Source organism: Panulirus ornatus, chromosome 21 (genome assembly GCF_036320965.1).
Source record: "Panulirus ornatus isolate Po-2019 chromosome 21, ASM3632096v1, whole genome shotgun sequence".
Taxonomy (NCBI): Eukaryota; Metazoa; Arthropoda; class Malacostraca; order Decapoda; family Palinuridae; genus Panulirus; species Panulirus ornatus.
Window position 1 is genome coordinate 2048858 of NC_092244.1, and position 26546 is coordinate 2075403.

The following is a 26546-nucleotide window of genomic DNA, read 5'->3' on the forward strand; positions in this document are numbered from 1 at the left end:
TCAATCAATTTTTTTTTTTTTTCATACGATTCGCCATTTCCCGCGTTTGCGAGGTAGCGTTAAGAACAGAGGACAGGGCCTTAGAGGGAAAATCCTCACCTGGCCCCCTTCTCTGTTCCTTCTTTTGGAAAATTAAAAAAAAAAAACGAGAGGGGAGGATTTCCAGCCACCCGCTCCCTCCCCTTTTAGTCGCCTTCTACGACACGCAGGGAATACATGGGAAGTATTCTTTCTCCCCTATCCCCAGGGATAATCAATACCCTCCCATAATCAATACCCTCCCATATAATTTACCAGGAATACTCAACAAACTTATACCTCTGTAATTTGAGCACTCACTCTTATCCCCTTTGCCTTTGTACAATGGCACTATGCATGCATTCCGCCAATCCTCAGGCACCTCACCACGAGCCATACATACATAAAATATCATTATCAACCAGTAAACAACAAAGTCACCCCCTTTTTTTATTAAATTCCTCTGCAATACCATCCAAACCTGCTGCCTTGCCAGCTTTCATCTTCCACAAAGCTTTTACTACCTCCTCTCAGTTTACCAAATCATTTTCCCAAACCCTCTCACTTCGCACACCACCTCGACCAAAACACCCTATATCTGCCACTCATCTAACACATTCAACAAACCTTCAAAGTACTCACTCCATCTCCTTCTCATCACTACTTGTTATCACCTCTCCATTAGCCCCCTTCACCGATGTTCCCATGTCTTACGCACTTTATTTACCTCCTTCCAAAACATCTTTTTATCCTCCCTAAAACCTAATGATACACTCTCACCTTAACTTTCATTTGCCCTCTTTTTCACCTCTTGCACCTTTTGCTTGACCTCCTGCCTCATTCTTTTATACATCTCCCACTCATTTGCATTTTTTCCCAGCAAAAATTGTCCAAATGCCTCTCTTTTCTCTTTCACTAACAATCTTACTTTTTCAACCACCACTCACTACCCTTTCTAATCTGCCCACCTTCTACGCTTCTCATGCCACAAGCATCCCTTGTGCAAGCCATCACTGATTCCCTAAATACATCCCATTCCTTCCCCACTCATCTTACGTCCTTTGCTCTCACCTTTTTCCATTCTGCACTCAGTCTCTCCTGGTACTTCCTCACACAAGTCTCCTTCCCAAGCTCACTTATTCTCACCACTTTCTTCATCCCAACATTCTTCTTTTCTGAAAACCTCTACAAATCTTCACCTTCGCCTCCACAAGATAAAGATCAGACATCACTCCAGTTGCACCTCTCAGCCTATCAATTAACACGTAATCCAATAATGCTCTGGCCATCTCTCCTACTTACATACATATACTTATGTATATCTCTCTTTTTAAACCAGGTATTCCCAATCACGAGTCCTTTTCAGCACACAAATCTACAATCTCTTCATCATTTTCATTTACCACACTGAACACCCCATGTACACCAATTATTCCCTCAACTGCCACATAACTCACTTTTGCATTCAAATCACCCAACACTATAACCTGGTCTCATGCACCAAATCTACTAACGCACTCACTCAGCTGCTCCCAAAACACTTGCCTCTCATGATCTTTCTTCTCATTCCCAAGTGCATATGTACTTTCAGTTTTACCCATATCAATCTACAGTTTACTTTCTTACACTCTATCACAAACTCCCACCACTCATGTTTCAGGAGTAGTGCTACTCCTTCCCTTGCTCTTGTCCTCTCACCAACCTCTGACTTTACTCCCAAAACATTCCCAAACCACTCTTCCCCTTTACCCTTGAGCTTTGTTTCACTCAAAGCCAAAACATCCAGGTTCCTTTCCCCAAACATACTACCTATCTCTCCTTTTTTCTCATCTTGGTTACATCCACACACATTTAGACACCCCAATCTGAGCCTTTGAGGAGGATTAGCACTCCCAGCGTGACTCCTTCTGTTTCCCCTTTTAGAAAGTTAAAAAATACAAAGTATAATAAATAATAATATACAAATAAATACATTGTCGCATCAGCAAGGTAGCACAAGGAAACAGACGAAAGAATAGCCCACACCACCCACATACACATGTATATACATACACGTCCACATACGTACATATACATACCTATACATTTCAACGTATACATATATATATACATATATATATATATATATATATATATATATATATATATATATATATATATTAAACTATTTGCCATTTCCCGCGTTAGCAAGGTAGCGTTAAGAACAGAGGACTGGGCCTTTTTTGGAATATCCTCACCTGGCCCCCTCTGTTCCTTCTTTTGGAAAAAAAAAGAAAAAGAAAAAGAGAGGGGAGGATTTCCAGCCCCCCGCTCCCTCCCCTTTTAGTCGCCTTCTACGACACGCAGGGAATACGTGGGAAGTATTCTTAATCCCCTATCCCCAGGGATAATATATATATATATATATATATTTTTTTAAACTTTGTCGCTGTCTCCCGCGTTTGCGAGGTAGCGCAAGGAAACAGACGAAAGAAATGGCCCAACCCCCCCCATACACATGTATATACATACGTCCACACACGCAAATATACATACCTACACAGCTTTCCATGGTTTACCCCAGACGCTTCACATGCCTTGATTCAATCCACTGACAGCACGTCAGCCCCGGTATACCACATCGCTCCAATTCACTCTATTCCTTGCCCTCCTTTCACCCTCCTGCATGTTCAGGCCCCGATCACACAAAATCTTTTTCACTCCATCTTTCCACCTCCAATTTGGTCTCCCTCTTCTCCTTGTTCCCTCCACCTCCGACACATATATCCTCTTGGTCAATCTTTCCTCACTCATCCTCTCCATGTGCCCAAACCACTTCAAAACACCCTCTTCTGCTCTCTCAACCATGCTCTTTTTATTTCCACACATCTCTCTTACCCTTACGTTACTCACTCGATCAAACCACCTCACACCACACATTGTCCTCAAACATCTCATTTCCAGCACATCCATCCTCCTGCGCACAACTCTATCCATAGCCCACGCCTCGCAACCATACAACATTGTTGGCACCACTATTCCTTCAAACATACCCATTTTTGCTTTCCGAGATAATGTTCTCGACTTCCACACATTCTTCAAGGCCCCCAGAATTTTTGCCCCCTCCCCCACCCTATGATCCACTTCCGCTTCCATGGTTCCATCCGCTGCCAGATCCACTCCCAGATATCTAAAACACTTCACTTCCTCCAGTTTTTCTCCATTCAAACTCACCTCCCAATTGACTTGACCCTCAACCCTACTGTACCTAATAACCTTGCTCTTATTCACATTTACTCTTAACTTTCTTCTTCCACACACTTTACCAAACTCAGTCACCAGCTTCTGCAGTTTCACACATGAATCAGCCACCAGCGCTGTGTCATCAGCGAACAACAACTGACTCACTTCCCAAGCTCTCTCATCCCCAACAGACTTCATACTTGCCCCTCTTTCCAAAACTCTTGCATTTACCTCCCTAACAACCCCATCCATAAACAAATTAAACAACCATGGAGACATCACACACCCCTGCCGCAAACCTACATTCACTGAGAACCAATCACTTTCCTCTCTTCCTACACGTACACATGCCTTACATCCTCGATAAAAACTTTTCACTGCTTCTAACAACTTTCCTCCCACACCATATATTCTTAATACCTTCCACAGAGCATCTCTATCAACTCTATCATATGCCTTCTCCAGATCCATAAATGCTACATACAAATCCATTTGCTTTTCTAAGTATTTCTCACATACATTCTTCAAAGCAAACACCTGATCCACACATCCTCTACCATTTCTGAAACCACACTGCTCTTCCCCAATCTGATGCTCTGTACATGCCTTCACCCTCTCAATCAATACCCTCCCATATAATTTATCAGGAATACTCAACAAACATATACCTCTGTAATTTGAGCACTCACTCTTATCCCCTTTGCCTTTGTACAATGGCACTATGCACGCATTCCGCCAATCCTCAGGCACCTCACCATGAGTCATACATACATTAAATAACCTTACCAACCAGTCAACAATACAGTCACCCCCTTTTTTAATAAATTCCACTGCAATACCATCCAAACCTGCTGCCTTGCCGGCTTTCATCTTCCGCAAAGCTTTCACTACCTCTTCTCTGTTTACCAAATCATTTTCCCTAACCCTCTCACTTTGCACACCACCTCGACCAAAACACCCTATATCTGCCACTCTATCATCAAACACATTCAACAAACCTTCGAAATACTCACTCCATCTCCTTCTCACATCACCACTACTTGTTATCACCTCCCCATTTGTGCCCTTCACTGAAGTTCCCATTTGCTCCCTTGTCTTACGCACTTTATTTACCTCCTTCCAGAACATCTTTTTATTCTCCCTAAAATTTAATGATACTCTCTCACCCCAACTCTCATTTGCCCTTTTTTTCACCTCTTGCACCTTTCTCTTGACCTCCTGTCTCTTTCTTTTATACATCTCCCACTCAATTGCATTTTTTCCCTGCAAAAATCGTCCAAATGCCTCTCTCTTCTCTTTCACTAATACTCTTACTTCTTCATCCCACCACTCACTACCCTTTCTAATCAACCCACCTCCCACTCTTCTCATGCCACAAGCATCTTTTGCGCAATCCATCACTGATTCCCTAAATACATCCCATTCCTCCCCCACTCCCCTTACTTCCATTGTTCTCACCTTTTTCCATTCTGTACTCAGTCTCTCCTGGTACTTCCTCACACAGGTCTCCTTCTCAAGCTCACTTACTCTCACCACCCTCTTCACCCCAACATTCACTCTTCTTTTCTGAAAACCCATACAAATCTTCACCTTAGCCTCCACAAGATAATGATCAGACATCCCTCCAGTTGCACCTCTCAGCACATTAACATCCAAAAGTCTCTCTTTCGCACGCCTGTCAATTAACACGTAATCCAATAACGCTCTCTGGCCATCTCTCCTACTTACATAAGTATACTTATGTATATCTCGCTTTTTAAACCAGGTATTCCCAATCATCAGTCCTTTTTCAGCACATAAATCTACAAGCTCTTCACCATATATTTTTATTTTTTTTTTTTTTGCTTTGCTGCTGTCTCCCGCGTTTGCGAGGTAGTGCAAGGAAACAGACGAAAGAAATGGTGATTGGGAATACCTGGTTTAAAAAGCGAGATATACATAAGTATACGTATGTAAGTAAGAGAGATGGCCAGAGAGCTTTATTGGATTACGTGTTAATTGACAGGCGCGCGAAAGAGAGACTTTTGGATGTTAATGTGCTGAGAGGTGCAACTGGAGGGATGTCTGATCATTATCTTGTGGAGGCTAAGGTGAAGATTTGTATGGGTTTTCAGAAAAGAAGAGTGAATGTTGGGGTGAAGAGGGTGGTGAGAGTAAGTGAGCTTGGGAAGGAGACTTGTGTGAGGAAGTACCACGAGAGACTGAGTACAGAATGGAAAAAGGTGAGAACAATGGAAGTAAGAGGAGTGGGGGAGGAATGGGATGTATTTAGGGAATCAGTGATGGAGTGCGCAAAAGATGCTTGTGGCATGAGAAGCATGGGAGGTGGGTTGAGAAGAAGGGGTAGTGAGTGGTGGGATGAAGAAGTAAAATTATTAGTGAAAGAGAAGAGAGAGGCATTTGGACGATTTTTGCAGGGAAAAAATGAAATTGAGTGGGAGATGTATAAAAGAAAGAGACAGGAGGTCAAGAGAAAGGTGCAAGAGGTGAAAAAGAGGGCAAATGAGAGTTGGGGTGAGAGAGTATCATTAAATTTTAGGGAGAATAAAAAGATGTTCTGGAAGGAGGTAAATAAAGTACGTAAGACAAGGGAGCAAATGGGAACTTCATTGAAGGGCGCTAATGGGGAGGTGATAACAAGTAGTGGTGATGTGAGAAGGAGATGGAGCGAGTATTTTGAAGGTTTGTTAAATGTGTTTGATGATAGAGTGGCAGATATAGGGTGTTTTGGTCGAGGTGGTGTGCAAAGTAAGAGGGTTAGGGAAAATGATTTGGTAAACAGAGAAGAGGTAGTAAAAGCTTTGCGGAAGATGAAAGCCGGCAAGGCAGCAGGTTTGGATGGTATTGCAGTGGAATTTATTAAAAAAGGGGGTGACTGTATTGTTGACTGGCTGGTAAGGTTATTTAATGTATGTATGACTCATGGTGAGGTGCCTGAGGATTGGCGGAATGCGTGCATAGTGCCATTGTACAAAGGCAAAGGGGATAAGAGTGGGTGCTCAAATTACAGAGGTATAAGTTTGTTGAGTATTCCTGGTAAATTATATGGGAGGGTATTGATTGAGAGGGTGAAGGCATGTACAGAGCATCAGATTGGGGAAGAGCAGTGTGGTTTCAGAAGTGGTAGAGGATGTGTGGATCAGTTGTTTGCTTTGAAGAATGTATGTGAATGTAGGTTTGCGGCAGGGGTGTGTGATGTCTCCATGGTTGTTTAATTTGTTTATGGATGGGGTTGTTAGGGAGGTAAATGCAAGGGTTTTTGGAAAGAGGGGCAAGTATGCAGTCTGTTGGGGATGAGAGAGCTTGGGAAGTGAGTCAGTTGTTGTTCGCTGATGATACACGCTGGTGGCTGATTCATGTGAGAAACTGCAGAAGCTGGTGACTGAGTTTGGTAAAGTGTGTGAAAGAAGAAAGTTAGGAGTAAATGTGAATAAGAGCAAGGTTATTAGGTACAGTAGGGTTGAGGGTCAAGTCAATTGGGAGGTAAGTTTGAATGGAGAAAAACTGGAGGAAGTAAAGTGTTTTAGATATCTGGGAGTGGATCTGGCAGCGGATGGAACCATGGAAGCGGAAGTGGATCATAGGGTGGGGGAGGGGGCGAAAATCCCGGGAGCCTTGAAGAATGTGTGGAAGTCGAAACATTATCTCGGAAAGCAAAAATGGGTATGTTTGAAGGAATAGTGGTTCCAACAATGTTGTATGGTTGCGAGGCGTGGGCTATGGATAGAGTTGTGCGCAGGAGGATGGATGTGCTGGAAATGAGATGTTTGAGGACAATGTGTGGTGTGAGGTGGTTTGATCAAGTAAGTAACGTAAGGGTAAGAGAGATGTGTGGAAATAAAAAGAGCGTGGTTGAGAGAGCAGAAGAGGGTGTTTTGAAATGGTTTGGGCACATGGAGAGAATGAAAGAGGAAAGATTGACCAAGAGGATATATGTGTCGGAGTTGGAGGGAACGAGGAGAAGTGGGAGACCAAATTGGAGGTGGAAAGGTGGAGTGAAAAAGATTTTGTGTGATCGGGGCCTGAACATGCAGGAGGGTGAAAGGAGGGCAAGGAATAGAGTGAATTGGATCGATGTGGTATACCGGGTTGACGTGCTGTCAGTGGATTGAATCAGGGCATGTGAAGCGTCTGGGGTAAACCATGGAAAGCTGTGTAGGTATGTATATTTCCGTGTGTGGACATATGTATATACATGTGTATGGGGGTGGGTTGGGCCATTTCTTTCGTCAGTTTCCTTGTGCCACCTCGGAAACGCGGGAGACAGCGGGAAAAAAAAAATACATATATATATTATTTATTATATATTTATTTTGCTTTGTCGCTGTCTACCGTGTTTGCGAGGTAGCGCAAGGAAACAGACGAAAGAAATGGCCCAACCCACCCCCATACACATGTATATACATACACGTCCACACACGCAAATATACACCTATACATCTCAATGGACACATATATATACACACACAGACACATAAATATATACCCATGCACACAATTCACAGTCTGCCTTTATTCATTCGCATCGCCACCTCGCCACACATGGAATACCATCCCCCTTCCCCCTCATGTGTGTGAGGTAGCACTAGGAAAAGTCAACAAAGGCCCCATTCGTTCACACTCAGTCTCTAGCTGTCATGCAATAATGCCCGAAACCACAGCTCCCTTTACACATCCAGGCCCCACACAACTTTCCATGGTTTACCCCAGACGCTTCACATGCCCTGATTCAATCCACTGACAGCACGTCAACCCCGGTATACCACATCGATCCAATTCACTCTATTCCTTGGACGCCTTTCACCCTCCTGCATGTTCAGACCCCGATCACTCAAAATCTTTTTCACTCCATCTTTCCACCTCCAATTTGGTCTCCCACTTCTCCTCGTTCCCTCCACCTCCGACACATATATCCTCTTGGTCAATCTTTCCTCATTCATTCTCTCAATGTGACCAAACCATTTCAAAACACCCTCTTCTGCTCTCTCAACCACGCTCTTTTTATTACCACACATCTCTCTTACCCTTACATTACTTACTCGATCAAACCACCTCACACCACATATTGTCCTCAAACATCTCATTTCCAGCACATCCACCCTCCTGCGCACAACTCTATCCATAGCCCACACCTCGCAACCATATAACATTGCTGTAACCACTATTCCTTCAAATATACCCATTTTTGCTTTCCGAGATAATGTTCTCGACTTCCATACATTCTTCAAGGCTCCCAGGATTTTCGCCCCCTCCCCCACCCTATGATTCACTTCCGCTTCCATGGTTCCATCCGCTGCCAGATCCACTCCCAGATATCCAAAACACTTTACTTCCTCCAGTTTTTCTCCTAGGGATAGGGGAGAAGGGTATATCTTTAATGGTACTATTAAATATCATTTCAAATAACATAATCATGAACTGGCACAGGAAGTGGCAGGATGAAATTAGGTTAGGGAATATGTTATCCCTCATTTAGAAAATGAGTTTAAAAGCCATGGCTTTTATACAAAGATTACAAAATTTAATGAAGACAGTGTGAAATATGGATGAACTGAAGCATTTCTGGAAAAACTGAATGATTGAATGGTTTTGACAGGGAGAAAATGGAGGTTTTAGTGGCTGATATGAATGTGAAGAAGGGATGTGATGAAACTTCCAATGTAGTTGGTAAATGTGGAGTAAAGTAAATAAGACTGGAAATTTTCTTGTGGGTGTCTGTGCTGAGAAGGGTTTATTCATTGACACCATTTTTTTTTCAGAACAAAATGATCCATAGATGAGAAGTGATGGAAAAGAAGAATAAAGTTGAGAAAGGCTGTGCTAGATGATTGTTGTGAGAGGATTCTTTGGAGACTCCTACCATTTTGTGATTCTTGTGGAGGGTTAGGATCATGGAGAAGTGGAGGTATAGTGTGGTGAAGGGCAGAGAGGTAAAAGTATTGGAAAGCAAGAAGATGAATAAATAAAATGCAAGGAGCATGATAGGAAAGTGAGTTTGGATGAAAGAGCACTAAGTGTAGGGTACAGCCATGTGTGAATGAGGGGATTAAAATGTTTAAAGTAAGACTGTTAAATGTTGTAAAATTAGTAGTTTGATAAAAGGACGAGAATTATAAGAATACAAAGGGAAATACATGAGGGACAGATGACATTAGAAATGCTGCGAGAGAAAAAAAAGCATGGGGTAATGTGCTGTGCTTGAAACAAATGTACCAGTGGAAGTTCAACAAATTAGAAAGGAAGAATATATGATGTGTAAGCGAAATGCTAAAGAGTTGATAGAGGAAAGCATATAAAGAATAGATGAAGAGTTTAACAGAAAGTCGAGTGAAAAGTTTAGGGAAAAAAGAAATTGAACTGAAAGAATATGAAAAGAAAACAGGTGGATGTAAGAGTGGAAATATCAAAGTGAGAAGTAAGGGAGATGTTGAATCAAAAGGAGAAAGTGAAAGAAAGATGGAAAGAGTATTTTCAAGAACCGATGAATATGGGAAAAGGTGAGACAGCAGTTGTTACATGTATGGGTATGAAGGATGGAAGGCAGAGGATACAAGTACAAAGGCCTATGTCACGAAATAGCTAAAAAAGGCAATAATGAGACTGAAGGCAGGAAAGCCACCTGGAGAGGACGAAATTATAACTTAAATATTGAAGTATGGAGGAGAAAGTGATACAGAGTAGATGCATTTGATATGCAATTTAGAATGGAAACAGAAGGTTGTGCTTGAGGATTGGGAGAGAGCTATCATTGTTCCTTTATTCAAAGGAAACAGTACTAAGGATGCATGTAGCAATTATGAGGGAAATGACTGTTAAGCATACTCAGGAAAGTGTATGCAAGTGTTTAAGTGATGGCAGTGACTAAATGGAGAATAAGTGAGGAACAAGGTTTTTCTTTTGAAAGGTAGGGGATGTGTGTATCAGATTTTTGTGGTGAAAATGACCATGGGAAAGTATCTAACAAATGGTAAGAAGCTGTATGTAGCTTTTAAAAATCTGAAGAAAGCGTATGACAAAGCAAAGGGGAATGCTTTATGGGACTGGTTAAGGATATATTGGGTAGGTGGGCCAAATGTTGGATGATGTGAAAGACTTGTTTTCGAGTAGCAACTACATGTGTAAGAGTGGATGGAGAGTTGAGTTAAAGTTTTGGTATACATGCAGGTGTGAGGTAGGGCTGTATGATGTCACTGTGGCTTTTTTACATATACATATATGGATGGAGTGCTGAGAGGTGATAGCAAAACTAGGGAAAATAAGAGCAGAGATGTAGTGTGGCAGTGAAGTATGGTGGCTTGTGACAAGTCTGTTTGTGGATGATACTGTGTTTTTGCTGAGAATGAAGAAGAGTTGCTGAAAGGTTGAACATGAGTTTTGTGATGTGTGTGTAAGAATACGCGACTGAAGGTAAATTAGAGTGACTTTAAAGTAATGGTGTTTAAAGGGAAACAGAGTAAACATATGGAGTTTGCAAAACCATACAGAGTGCAAGATGAAAGTGTAATAAACTGTCATAGACATGGAGGGGGCAAAAGACTGGAAGAGGCAAAAGAATTTAGGTATTTAGGAGATATCTTGGGTAAGTTGGTGATATGGAAGGAGAGAAGAGATAGTGAGCAGTACATGGTAGGAGAGATATTTGGTCCCTTAACAGAATAATGAAGAATAAAGGTGTAAATATAGAAGTGAAAAAAGGGTTAAGGGACAGTAATGACCTAGCCTTGAACGAAGCAGCCATATACATATATATACACACACAGACATATACATATATATACACACACAGACATATACATATATATACACACACAGACATATACATATATATACACACACAGACATATACATATATATACACACACAGACATATACATATATATACACACACAGACATATACATATATATACACACACAGACATATACATATATATACACACACAGACATATACATATATATACACACACAGACATATACATATATATACACACACAGACATATACATATATATACACACACAGACATATACATATATATACACACACAGACATATACATATATATACACACACAGACATATACATATATATACACACACAGACATATACATATATATACACACACAGACATATACATATATATACACACACAGACATATACATATATATACACACACAGACATATACATATATATACACACACAGACATATACATATATATACACACACAGACATATACATATATATACACACACAGACATATACATATATATACACACACAGACATATACATATATATACACACACAGACATATACATATATATACACACACAGACATATACATATATATACACACACAGACATATACATATATATACACACACAGACATATACATATATATACACACACAGACATATACATATATATACACACACAGACATATACATATATATACACACACAGACATATACATATATATACACACACAGACATATACATATATATACACACACAGACATATACATATATATACACACACAGACATATACATATATATACACACACAGACATATACATATATATACACACACAGACATATACATATATATACACACACAGACATATACATATATATACACACACAGACATATACATATATATACACACACAGACATATACATATATATACACACACAGACATATACATATATATACACACACAGACATATACATATATATACACACACAGACATATACATATATATACACACACAGACATATACATATATATACACACACAGACATATACATATATATACACACACAGACATATACATATATATACACACACAGACATATACATATATATACACACACAGACATATACATATATATACACACACAGACATATACATATATATACACACACAGACATATACATATATATACACACACAGACATATACATATATATACACACACAGACATATACATATATATACACACACAGACATATACATATATATACACACACAGACATATACATATATATACACACACAGACATATACATATATATACACACACAGACATATACATATATATACACACACAGACATATACATATATATACACACACAGACATATACATATATATACACACACAGACATATACATATATATACACACACAGACATATACATATATATACACACACAGACATATACATATATATACACACACAGACATATACATATATATACACACACAGACATATACATATATATACACACACAGACATATACATATATATACACACACAGACATATACATATATATACACACACAGACATATACATATATATACACACACAGACATATACATATATATACACACACAGACATATACATATATATACACACACAGACATATACATATATATACACACACAGACATATACATATATATACACACACAGACATATACATATATATACACACACAGACATATACATATATATACACACACAGACATATACATATATATACACACACAGACATATACATATATATACACACACAGACATATACATATATATACACACACAGACATATACATATATATACACACACAGACATATACATATATATACACACACAGACATATACATATATATACACACACAGACATATACATATATATACACACACAGACATATACATATATATACACACACAGACATATACATATATATACACACACAGACATATACATATATATACACACACAGACATATACATATATATACACACACAGACATATACATATATATACACACACAGACATATACATATATATACACACACAGACATATACATATATATACACACACAGACATATACATATATATACACACACAGACATATACATATATATACACACACAGACATATACATATATATACACACACAGACATATACATATATATACACACACAGACATATACATATATATACACACACAGACATATACATATATATACACACACAGACATATACATATATATACACACACAGACATATACATATATATACACACACAGACATATACATATATATACACACACAGACATATACATATATATACACACACAGACATATACATATATATACACACACAGACATATACATATATATACACACACAGACATATACATATATATACACACACAGACATATACATATATATACACACACAGACATATACATATATATACACACACAGACATATACATATATATACACACACAGACATATACATATATATACACACACAGACATATACATATATATACACACACAGACATATACATATATATACACACACAGACATATACATATATATACACACACAGACATATACATATATATACACACACAGACATATACATATATATACACACACAGACATATACATATATATACACACACAGACATATACATATATATACACACACAGACATATACATATATATACACACACAGACATATACATATATATACACACACAGACATATACATATATATACACACACAGACATATACATATATATACACACACAGACATATACATATATATACACACACAGACATATACATATATATACACACACAGACATATACATATATATACACACACAGACATATACATATATATACACACACAGACATATACATATATATACACACACAGACATATACATATATATACACACACAGACATATACATATATATACACACACAGACATATACATATATATACACACACAGACATATACATATATATACACACACAGACATATACATATATATACACACACAGACATATACATATATATACACACACAGACATATACATATATATACACACACAGACATATACATATATATACACACACAGACATATACATATATATACACACACAGACATATACATATATATACACACACAGACATATACATATATATACACACACAGACATATACATATATATACACACACAGACATATACATATATATACACACACAGACATATACATATATATACACACACAGACATATACATATATATACACACACAGACATATACATATATATACACACACAGACATATACATATATATACACACACAGACATATACATATATATACACACACAGACATATACATATATATACACACACAGACATATACATATATATACACACACAGACATATACATATATATACACACACAGACATATACATATATATACACACACAGACATATACATATATATACACACACAGACATATACATATATATACACACACAGACATATACATATATATACACACACAGACATATACATATATATACACACACAGACATATACATATATATACACACACAGACATATACATATATACACATGTACATAATTCATACTGTCTGCCTTTATTTATTCCCATCGCCACCTTGCCACACATGAAATAACAACCCCCTCCCCCCTCATGTGTGCGAGGTAGCACTAGGAAAAGACAACAAAGGCCACATTCGTTCACACTCAGTTTCTAGTTGTCATGTGATAATGCACCAAAACCACAGCTCCCTTTCCATATCCAGGCCCCACAGAACTTTCCATGGTTTACCCCAGACGCTTCACATGCCCTGGTTCAATCCATTGACAGCACGTCAACCCCGGTATACCACATCGTTCCAATTCATTCTATTCCTTGCACGCCTTTCACCCTCCTGCATGTTCAGGCCCCGATCACTCAAAATCTTTTTCACTCCATCTTTCCACCTCCAATTTGGTCTCCCACTTCTCCTCATTCCCTTCACCTCTGACACATATATCCTCTTGGTCAATCTTTCCTCACTCATTCTCTCCATGTGACCAAACCATATCAAAACACTCTCTTCTGCTCTCTCAACCACACTCTTTTTATTACCACACATCTCTCTTACCCTTACATTACTTACTCGATCAAACCACCGCACACCACATATTGTCCTCAAACATCTCATTTCCAGCACATCCACCCTCCTCCGCACTACTCTATCCAAAGCCCACGCCTCGCAACCATACAACATTGTTGGAACCACTATTCCTTCAAACATACCCATTTTTGCTTTCCGAGATAATGTTCTCGACTTCCACACATTCTTCAATGCTCCCAGAATTTTTGCCCCCTCTCCCATCCTATGATTCACTTCCGCTTCCATGGTTCCATCCGCTGCCAAATCCACTCCCAGCTATCTAAAACACTTCACTTCCTCCAGTTTTTCTACATTCAAACTTACCTCCCAATTGACTTGACTCTCAACCCTACTGTACCTAATAACCATGCTCTTGTTCACATTTACTCTCAACTTTCTTCTTTCACACACTTTATCAAACTCAGTCACCAGCTTCTGCAGTTTCTCACATGAATCAGCCACCAGTTCTGTATCACCAGCGAACAACAACTGACTCACTTCACAAGCTCTCTCATCCACAACAGACTGCATACTTGCCCCTCTTTCTAAAACTCATGCATTCACCTCCCTAACAACCCCATCCACAAACAAATTAAACAACCATGGAGACATCACACACCCCTGCCACAAACCTACATTCACTGACAACCAATAACTTTCCTCTTTTCCTACACATACACATGCCTTACATCTTCGATAAAAACTTTTCACTGCTTCTAACAACTTGCCTCCCATACCATATATTCTTAATACCTTCCACAGAGCATCTCTATCATATGCCTTCTCCAGATCCATAAATGCTACATACAAATCCATTTGCTTTTCTAAGTATTTCTCACATACATTCTTCAAAGCAAACACCTGATCCACACATCCTCTACCACTTCTGAAACCACACTGCTCTTCCCCAATCTGATGCTCTGTACATGCCTTCACCCTCTCAATCAATACCCTCCCATATAATTTACCAGGAATACTCAACAAACTTACACCTCTGTAATTTGAGCACTCACCTTTGTCCCCTTTGCCTTTGTACAATGGCACTATGCAAGCATTCTGCCAATCCTCAGGCACCTAACCATGAATCATACATACATTAAATAACCTTACCAACCAGTCAACAATACAGTCACTCCCTTTTGTAATAAATTCCACTGCAATACCATCCAAACCCGCTGCCTTGCAGGCTTTCATCTTCCACAAAGCTTTTACTACCTCTTCTCTGTTTACCAAATCATTTTCCCTAACCCTCTCACTTTGCACACCATCTCGACCAAAACACCCTATATCTGCCACTCTATCATCAAACACATTCAACAAACCTTCAAAATACTCACTCCATCTCTTTCTCACATCACCACTACTTGTTATCACCTCCCCATTAGCCCCCTTCACTGAAGTTCCCATTGATTCCCTTGTCTTACGCACTTTATTTACCTCCTTCAAAAACATCTTTTTATTCTCTCTAAAATTTAATGATACTCTCTCACCCCAACTCTCATTTGCCCTCTTTTTCACCTCTTGCACCTTTCTCTTGATCTCCTGCCTCTTTCTTTTATACATCTCCCACTCATTTGCATTATTTCCCTGCAAAACTCATCCGAATGCCTCTCTCTTCTCCTTCACTAATAATCTTACTTCTTCATCCTACCACTCACTACCCTTTCTAATCTGCCCACCTCCCACGCTTCTCATGCCACAAGCATCTTTTGCGCAAGCCATCACTGCTTCCCTAAATACATCCCATTCCTCCCCCACTCCCCTTACCTCCTTTGTTCTCACCTTTTTCCATTCGGTACTCAGTCTCTCCTGGTACTTCCTCATGCAAGTCTCCTTCCCAAGCTCACTTACTCTCACCACTCTCTTCACCCCAACATTCTCTCTTCTTTTCTGAAAAACTCTACAAATCTTCACCTTCGCTTCCACAAGATAATGATCAGACATCCGTTGCACCTCTCAGCACATTAACATCCAAAAGTCTCTCGCGCGCCTATCAATTAACATGAAATCCAATAATGCTCTCTGGCCATCTCTCCTACTTACATACGTATACTTATGTATATCTCTCTTTGTATACCTTCTTTTATCAACCTACTTACCTCTCTGTCTACCTTGCACTCCATCTCGGTGATCAATGCACACTCCACTTCGAAAGTTGTTTCCACGGTTTGTGGGTATATGATGGCTATCACTGAAGGGCATATCATGCTCCTCCTCTTCTTGAACAAAACTTCTGTCTGACTCTGAATGAAACAGGAAAATTCACTCAACAAAATGTAACTATAAACAAATACGGGTGCTCTGATGCAATTAAAACATGACATAACTGGCAAAATTATATCATAGCCACTGTAATACACTCAATAATTCGCATTTCATAAAAAATATTTTATCCTCTGTTCTAATATAATTCAAACATAATGATACTCACCAGACATGCTTGCCTGCCTCTGGTATTCCTTAAATTCAGGGTTTCTTTCTCTAAATTTTTCCCAAGATGCAGCATGGGGGCTGTTAAAGCTAGACTTCCTTATGCAATGTTCAGCATGACTCAATACCAGACTACCAATGCCTGAAGGGCCTAAATCTCCTTTAGGATGAGGCATATTGGAATCCTGATTTTTTGAAATGCTCAAAGGTACAAGAGGATCACGAGACGGCTGTTCCAGACTGCCAGGCTCCCTACTACTGGGTTTGCGGTCATCCTGATCAGTCATATTAAAAGCTGCTGGGAGACTTGGGGTAGGTAACAATCCAGGTCGTGGCAGGAGTTGCCGGTAGTCAACATCTTTCTTGCTGAACAATCTGTAACAGGACACCATTTCTATTTCTTCTGACAGAATCATAACATTCATCAATTTATTTCTGTGCCTACCTTCCGTATTTTCTTATTTTCCCATACCAGAGCGACACTGGTATCATTATAAAACCTTCCCTACAAAAATTCTGTATTACCCTTGAAGCTGTACATTCCTCATCCACGCTAATGAATTTTTCCTTAACCATTAATGCAGTCAACATCTATTGATGTGCTCTTCCAGAATGATCACTAATATCTAAGATTGTTTCAAATTTTCTCAGGCTGAATGACCATACAATTAGCAGCTTATATAGGCCTCTCACACGAAATTTTTTTTTGCTCTCCTCAGTAACCCTATGATCACCACAATATGTACATTTGCTAACCTCTTAGGTAGTGCATGAAGTGATCCTGTAAAAAAATGTATAGCTATCATCGTGTTTATCATTTAGCAAGGAAAATGAAGAATATGATGAATAACTATGAAGTGAGCTGAACAGCAGTAAGGAAGGAGAGAAGCCAGCACAGGACCCAATCTCCTGTGTCCCTACCATCCTTGGATTTAAGCTTCGTCTTATCACATGGAAGATAGCACATAACAAATGCACATAATTTTTTCTTATGTAATCCTAGAGTAATGAAGAATTTTGGAAACAAATGATAGTACAGAGCCAGAATATTATTACTGTTACACAACCTCAAGACCCCTTTTATGAGTCTCTTACTGCTTCAAAGCTGCACTCAACTCAGCAGAGAAAGTATAGAGTCCTTTAAAGTAAGAAGGCCCTTGACAAGACTGACCTTGTATCCATCTACTGATGAAAATACAAACCCACTGAAAATTACCTCTAATCCATGACAAATCCACTGAAGCTAACTCCTAATCCATGATACTCATATACATATTTTCTTTTTTATACTTAATCGCTGTTTCCCACACCCACGAGGCAGCACCAGGAAAAGGACAAAGAATGGCCCATCCACTCATATACACACATATCTTTTTTCTTTCTTTCAAACTGTTCGCCATTTCCCGCATTAGCGAGGTAGCGTTAAGAACAGAGGACTGGGCCTTTGAGGGAATACCCTCACCTGGCCCAATTCTCTGTTCCTTCTTTTGGAAAAAAAAAAAAAAAAAAAAAAAAAAAGAGGGGAGGATTTCCAGCCCCCCGCTCCCTCCCCTTTTAGTCGCCTTTTACGACACGCAGGGAATACGTGGGAAGTATTCTTTGTCCCCTATCCCCAGGGAAAATATATATATATATATATATATATATATATATATCTGGGAGTGGATCTGGCAGCGGATGGAACCATGGAAGCGGAAGTGGATCATAGGGTGGGGGAGGGGGCGAAAATTTTGGGAGCCTTGAAGAATGTGTGGAAGTCGAGAACATTATCTCGGAAAGCAAAAATGGGTATGTTTGAGGGAATAGTGGTTCCAACAATGTTGTATGGTTGCGAGGCGTGGGCTATGGATAGAGATGTGCGCAGGAGGATGGATGTGCTGGAAATGAGATGTTTGAGGACAATGTGTGGTGTGAGGTGGTTTGATCGAGTAAGTAACGTAAGGGTAAGAGAGATGTGTGGAAATAAAAAGAGCGTGGTCGAGAGAGCAGAAGAGGGTGTTTTGAAATGGTTTGGGCACATGGAGAGAATGAGTGAGGAGAGATTGACCAAGAGGATATATGTGTCGGAGGTGGAGGGAACGAGGAGAAGAGGGAGACCAAATTGGAGGTGGAAAGATGGAGTGAAAAAGATTTTGTGTGATCGGGGCCTGAACATGCAGGAGGGTGAAAGGAGGGCAAGAAATAGAGTGAATTGGAGTCATGTGGTATACAGGGGTTGACGTGCTGTCAGTGGATTGAAGCAAGGCATGTGAAGCGTCTGGGGTAAACCATGGAAAGCTGTGTAGGTATGTATATTTGCGTGTCTGGACGTGTGTATGTACATGTGTATGGGGGGGGGGGGGTTGGGCCATTTCTTTCGTCTGTTTCCTTGCGCTACCTCGCAAACGCGGGAGACAGCGACAAAGTATAAAAAAAAAAAAAAAAAAAAAAAAACATACACATACACAGACATATATACACATGCACATATTCATACTTGCCTGCCTTCATCCATTCCTGGTGCTACCCAGCCCCACAGGAAACGGCATCGCTACCCCATGCTTCATACCCTATGCTTTAGCGAGGTAGCACCAGGAAAACAGACAAAACAGCCACATTTGTTTACACTCAGCCTCTAGCTGTCATGTGTAATGCACCAAAACCACAGCTCCCTATCCACATTCAGGCCCCACAGACCTTTCCAAGGTTTATCCCAGATGTTGCACATGCCATGGTTCAGTTCATTAACAGCACGTCGACCCCAATATACCACATCATTCCAATTCATTCTATTCCTTGCATGCCTATCACCCTTTTGTAAGTTCAGGCCCTGATCAGACAAAATCATTTTCACTCCATCCTGCCAACTCCAATGTGGTCTCCTGTTTCTCCATGTTCCCTCCTCCATCTCTGATACATACATCCTCTTTGTCAATCTTTTCTCACTCATTCTCTCTATATGTCCAAACCATTTCAACACACTCTCTTCTGCTCTCTCAACTACACTCATTTTATTTCCAAATATCTCTCTTACCCTTTCATTACTTACATGATCAAACCACCTCACACCATGTATTGTCCTCAAACATTTCATTTCCAACACATCCATCTCCCTCCGTACAACCCTATCTATAGCCCACGTCTCGCAACCATATATTATTGCTGAAATTACTATTCCTTCAAAAATATCCATTTTGGTCTCCAAGATAAGGTTCTCTTCTTTCACATATTCTTCATCGCTCCCAGAACCTTCACCCAGTATCCCACCCTGTGACTCACTTCCGCTCCTATGGTTCCGTTCGCTACGAAGTCCACTCCTAGATATCTAAAACACTTCACTTCCTCCAACTTTTCTCCATTCTAACTAACATCCCCATTAACTTGTCCCTCAACCCTACTGACCCTAATAACCTTGCTCTTATTCACATTTACTCTCAACAGCCACTAGAGCAGTATCATCAGCGAACAACAACTGACTCACTTCCCAGGCCCTCTCATCTACAACAGAGTGTATACTTGCCCCTCTCTCTAAAACTCCTGCGTTTACCTCCCTAACAAACCCCATCCATAAACTAATTAAACAACCATGGGGACATCACACACCCCTGCTGCAGACCAACATTCACTGGGAACCAATCACTCTCCTATCTTCCTACTCCTACACATGCGATACATCCTTGGTAAAAACTTTTCACTGCTTCTAGCAACTTACCTACCACACCATATACTCTTAAGCCCTTCCACAAAGCATCTCTATCCACTCTACCATATGCCTTCTGCAGACCTATAAATGCTACATACAAATCCATCTGTTTTTCTAAGTATTTCTCACATACATTCTTCAAAGCAAACACCTGATCCACACAACCTCTACCACTTCAGAAACCACACTGCTCTTCCCCAATCTGATACTCTGCACATGCCTTCACCCTCTCAATCAATACCCTCCCAAATAATTTCCCATGAATACTCAACAGACTTATGCCTCTGTAGTTTGAACACTTACCTTTATCCCCTTCACCTTTGTACAATGGCACTATGCATGCATTCTGCCAATCCTCAGGCACTTCACCATGATCCATACAATGAACAACACAGTCACCCCATTTTTTAATAAATTCAACTGCAATACCATTCAAACCCACTGCCTTGCCAAATTTCGTTTTCCACAAAGCTTTCATTACCTCTTCTCTCTTAACCAAACCATTCTCACTGACCCTCTCACTTTGTACACCACCCCGACCAAAGCACCCTATATCTGCCACTCGATCATCAAACACATTCAACAAACCTTCAAAATACTCACTCCATCTCCCCCTCACTTCATCACTACCTGTTATTACTTCCTTACATACCCCCTTCACTGATGTTCCCATTTGTTCTCTTGTCTTACACATGTTATTTACCTCCTTCCAAAACATTTTTTTATCCTCCCTAAAGTTTAATGATTCTCTTTCATCCCCAACTCTCATATGCCCTCTTTTTCAACCCTTGTACCTTTGTCTTGACCTTCTGCTGCTTTCTTTTATACATCTCCCAGTCATTTGTACTCCTTCCTTGAAAGTAGCATCCAAACATCTTTCTTTTCTCTTTCACTAACAACTTTACTTCTTCATCCCACCACTCACTACGTTTTCTAATCTGCCCACCTCCCAACTTTCTCATGCCATATGCATCTTCTGCACAAGCCATCTCTGCTTCCCTAAATAAATCCTATTCCTCACCCACTCCCCTCACTTCATTTGCTCTCACCTTTTGCCATTCTACACTCAATCTCTCCTGCTACTTCCTCACACAAGTCTCCTTTCCAAGCTCACTTACTCTTATTACCATTCTCCCTCCCCCTAGCATTCTCTCTTCTTTTTTTGAAAAACTCTACAAATCTTCATCTTCACCTCCAAAAGATAGTGATCAGACATCCCTCCAGCTGCCCCTCTCAACACATCAACATCCAAAAGTCTCTTATACATGCCTAGCAATTTACATGTAATCCAATAATGCCCTTTGACCATCTCTCCTACTAACATATGTATACTTACATATCTCTCTTTTTAAACCAGGTATTCCCAATCACCAGTTTTTTTCAGCACACACATCCACAAGCTCTTCACCATTTCCATTCACAACACTGAATACCCTATGTACACCAATTATACCCTCAACTGCCACATTACTCACCTTTGCATTTAAATCACCCATCCCTAAAACCCAATCTCCTGCATCAAAGCTGCTGACACACTCACTCAGCAGCTCCCAAAACACTTACCTCTCATGATCTTTATATATATTTATATTCATTTTATTATACTTAATCACCATCTCCCACGTTAGCGAGGTAGTGCAAAGAAACAGACAAAAGAATGGTCCAACATACACATGTATATACATAAAAGCCCACACACGCACATATACATACCTATACATGTCTGTGCATGTACACGTATGTATGTGTTGAAATATATATGTGTGTACACGTATGTGTGGGCATTTATGTATATACATGTGTATGTGGGTGGGTTGGGCCATCCCTAGTCTGTTTCCTTGTGCTACCTCGCTAACACGGGAGATGGTGATTAAGTATAATAATAAACAACATACACATACATACACAGACTTATGCATATATACACATGTACACATTCATACTTGCTGTCTTCATCCATTCCCATCACCACCCTGTCACACATGAAATAACATCCCCCTTCCCACCTCCAGGCAAAGGGAATAAAGGTGTGTTGAAACTACAGAGGCATAAGTTTGTTGAGTATTCCTGGGAAAGTATATGGGATGGTATTGATTGAGAGGGTAAGGTATGTAAAGAGCATCAGAGCGGGAAAGAGCAATGTGGTTTTGGAAGTGGTAGAGGATGTGTGAATCAGGTGGTTGCTTTGAAGAATGTATGTGAGAAATACTAAGAAAAACAGATGGATTTCTATGTAGAATTTATGGATCTGGAGAAGGCACATGATAGAGGTGCTTTGGGGAAGGTTTTAAGAGTACATGGTGTGGGAGGTAAGTTGCAGTGAAAAGTTTTTACCAAGGATGTAAGGCATGCATACAAGAAAGAAGAGAGGAGAGTGATTGGTTCCCAGTGAATCTTGGTTTGCAGCAGCAGTGCGTGATGTCCCATGGTTGTTTAATTTGTTTATGGATGGGGTGGTTAGGGAGGTGAATGCAAGAGTTTTGGAAAAAGGGGCAAGTAAGCAGTTTGTTGTGGATGAGAGGGCCTGGGAAGTGAGTCTTTTGTTGTTCGCTGATGATACAGCTCTGGTGACTGATTTGTGTGAGAAACTGCAGAGGTTGGTGAGTGAGTTTGGAAAGTTGAGAGTAAATGTGAATATGAGCAAGATTATTAGGTTCTATACAATTGAGGGACAAGTTAATTGGAATGTAAGTTTGAATGGAGAAAAATTGGAGGAAATGAAGTGTTTTAGATACCTGGGAGTGGACGTAGCAGCGGGTGGAACCATGGAAGCAGAAGTGAGTCACAGGTTGGGGAGGGACAAAGGTTTTGGAAGCTATGAAGAATGTGTGGAGGGAGAGAAGGTTATCTCAGAGAGCAAAAATGGGTATGTCTGAAGGAATATTAGTTCCAACAATGTTATACACTTGTGAGGCATGGGCTACAGACAGGGTTGTCTGGAGAAGGGTGGATGTGTTGGAAGTGAAATGTGTGAAGACAATATGTGGTGCGAGGTGGTTTGATCGAGTAAGTAATGACAGGGTAAGAGAGACGCGTGGTAATACAGAGTGTGGCTGAGAGACCAGAAGAGGGTGTGTTGAAATGGTTTGGACATATGGAGAGAATGAGTGAGGAAAGATTGAAAAAGAGGATATATGTGTCAGAGGTGGAGGAACAAGGAGAAGCAGGAGACCAAATTGGAGGTGGAAGGATGTGTGGCGGGGTGACGAGAATGAATAAAGGCAGCAAGTATGAATTACGTACACGCGTATATATATATATATATATATATATATATATATATATATATATATATATATATGTCTGTGTATGTATACATATGTCTACGTCAAAACGACAAAGTATGATAAATAAATAAATATAAATATATTTATAAGCTGTGGTTTCGGTGCATTACACAAGACAGGTAGAGACTGAGTGTGAACGAATGTGGCCTTTGTTGTCTTTTCCTAGCGCTACCTCACACGCATGCAGGGAGAGGGGGAAAGCCATTTCAAGTGTGGCGGGGTGACGGCGGGAATGGATGAAGGCAGCATGTATGAATATGTACATGTGTATGTATATGTCTGTGTACCAGGGCCAGAAACCCTCCCCTCCTTGTATTTTAACTTTCTAAAAGGGGAAACAGAAGAAGGAGTCACGCGAGGAGTGCTCATCCTCCTCGAATTCTCAGATTGGGGTGTCTAAATGTGTTTGGATGTAACCAAGATGAGAAAAAAGGAGAGATAGGTAGTATGTTTGAAGAAAGTAACCTGGATGTTTTGGCTCTGAGTGAAACGAAGCTAAAGGGTAAAGGGGAAGAGTGGTTTGGGAATGTCTTGGGAGTAAAGTCAGGGGTTAGTGAGAGGACAAGAGCAAGGGAAGGAGTAGCACTACTCCTGAATCAGGAGTTGTGGGAGTATGTGATAGAGTGTAAGAAAGTAAATTCTAGATTGATATGGGTAAAACTGAAAATTGATGGAGAGAGATGGGTGATTATTGGTGCATATGCACCTGGGCATGAGAAGAAAGATCATGAGAGGCAAGTGTTTTGGGAGCAGCTGAACGAGTGTGTTAGTGATTCTGATGCACAAGACCGGGTTATAGTGATGGGTGATTTGAATGCAAAGGTGAATAATGTGCCAGTTGAGGGAATAATTGGTATACATGGAGTGTTTAGTGTTGTAAATGAAAATGGTGAAGAGCTTGTAGATTTATGTGCTGAAAAAGGACTGGTGATTGGGAATACCTGGTTTAAAAAGCGAGATATACATAAGATACGTATGTAAGAAGGGGAGATGGCCAGAGAGCGTTATTGGATTACGTGTTAATTGATAGACGCGCGAAAGAGAGACTTTTGGATGTTAATGTGCTGAGAGGTGCAACTGGAGGGATGTCTGATCATTACCTTGTGGAAGCGAAGGTGAAGATTTGTGGGGGTTTTCAGAAAAGAAGAGAGAATGTTGGGGTGAAGAGAGTGGTGAGAGTAAGTGAGCTTGGGAAGGAGACTTGTGTGAGGAAGTACCAGGAGAGACTGAGTACAGAATGGAAAAAGGTGAGAACAAAGGAGGTAAGGGGAGTGGGGGAGGAATGAGATGTATTTAGGGAAGCAGTGTTGGCTTGCGCAAAAGATGCTTGTGGCATGAGAAGCGTGGGAGGTGGGTTGATTAGAAAAGGTAGTGAGTGGTGGGATGAAGAAGTAAGATTATTAGTGAAAGAGAAGAGAGGCATTTGAACAATTTTTGCAGGGAAAAAATGCAAATGAGTGGGAGATGTATAAAAGAAAGAGGCAGGTCAAGAGAAAGGTGCAAGAGGTGAAAAAGAGGGCAAATGAGAGTTGGGGTGAGAGAGTATCATTAAATTTCAGGGAGAATAAAAAGATGTTTTGGAAGGAGGTAAATAAAACGCGTAAGACAAGGGAGAAAATGGGAACTTCAGTGAAGGGGGCTAATGGGGAGGTGATAACAAGTAGTGGTGATGTGAGAAGCAGATGGAGTGAGTATTTTGAAGGTTTGTTGAATGTGTTCGATGATAGAGTGGCAGATATAGGGTGTCTTGGTCGAGGTGGTGTGCAAAGTGAGAGGATTAGGGAAAATGATTTGGTAAATAGAGAAGAGGTAGTAAAAGCTTTACGGATGATGAAAGCCGGCAAAGCAGCAGGTTTGGATGGTATTGCAGTGGAATTTATTAAAAA

At 39.9% G+C, this 26546-nt stretch overlaps 1 protein-coding gene across 1 annotated transcript in view; it reads right to left on the reverse strand.

The window, feature by feature from the left end:
- Positions 1-26546, reverse strand: part of LOC139756229 (uncharacterized) — a 256352-nt gene that overhangs the window by 83594 nt on the left and 146212 nt on the right. Inside the window, exons 9-10 of the mRNA XM_071675386.1 lie at positions 17693-18066; positions 17357-17504 (exon numbers count right to left, since the gene is read on the reverse strand). Coding sequence (XP_071531487.1) covers positions 17357-17504; positions 17693-18066 — 522 coding nt within the window. The remainder of the gene's footprint in view (positions 1-17356; positions 17505-17692; positions 18067-26546) is intronic.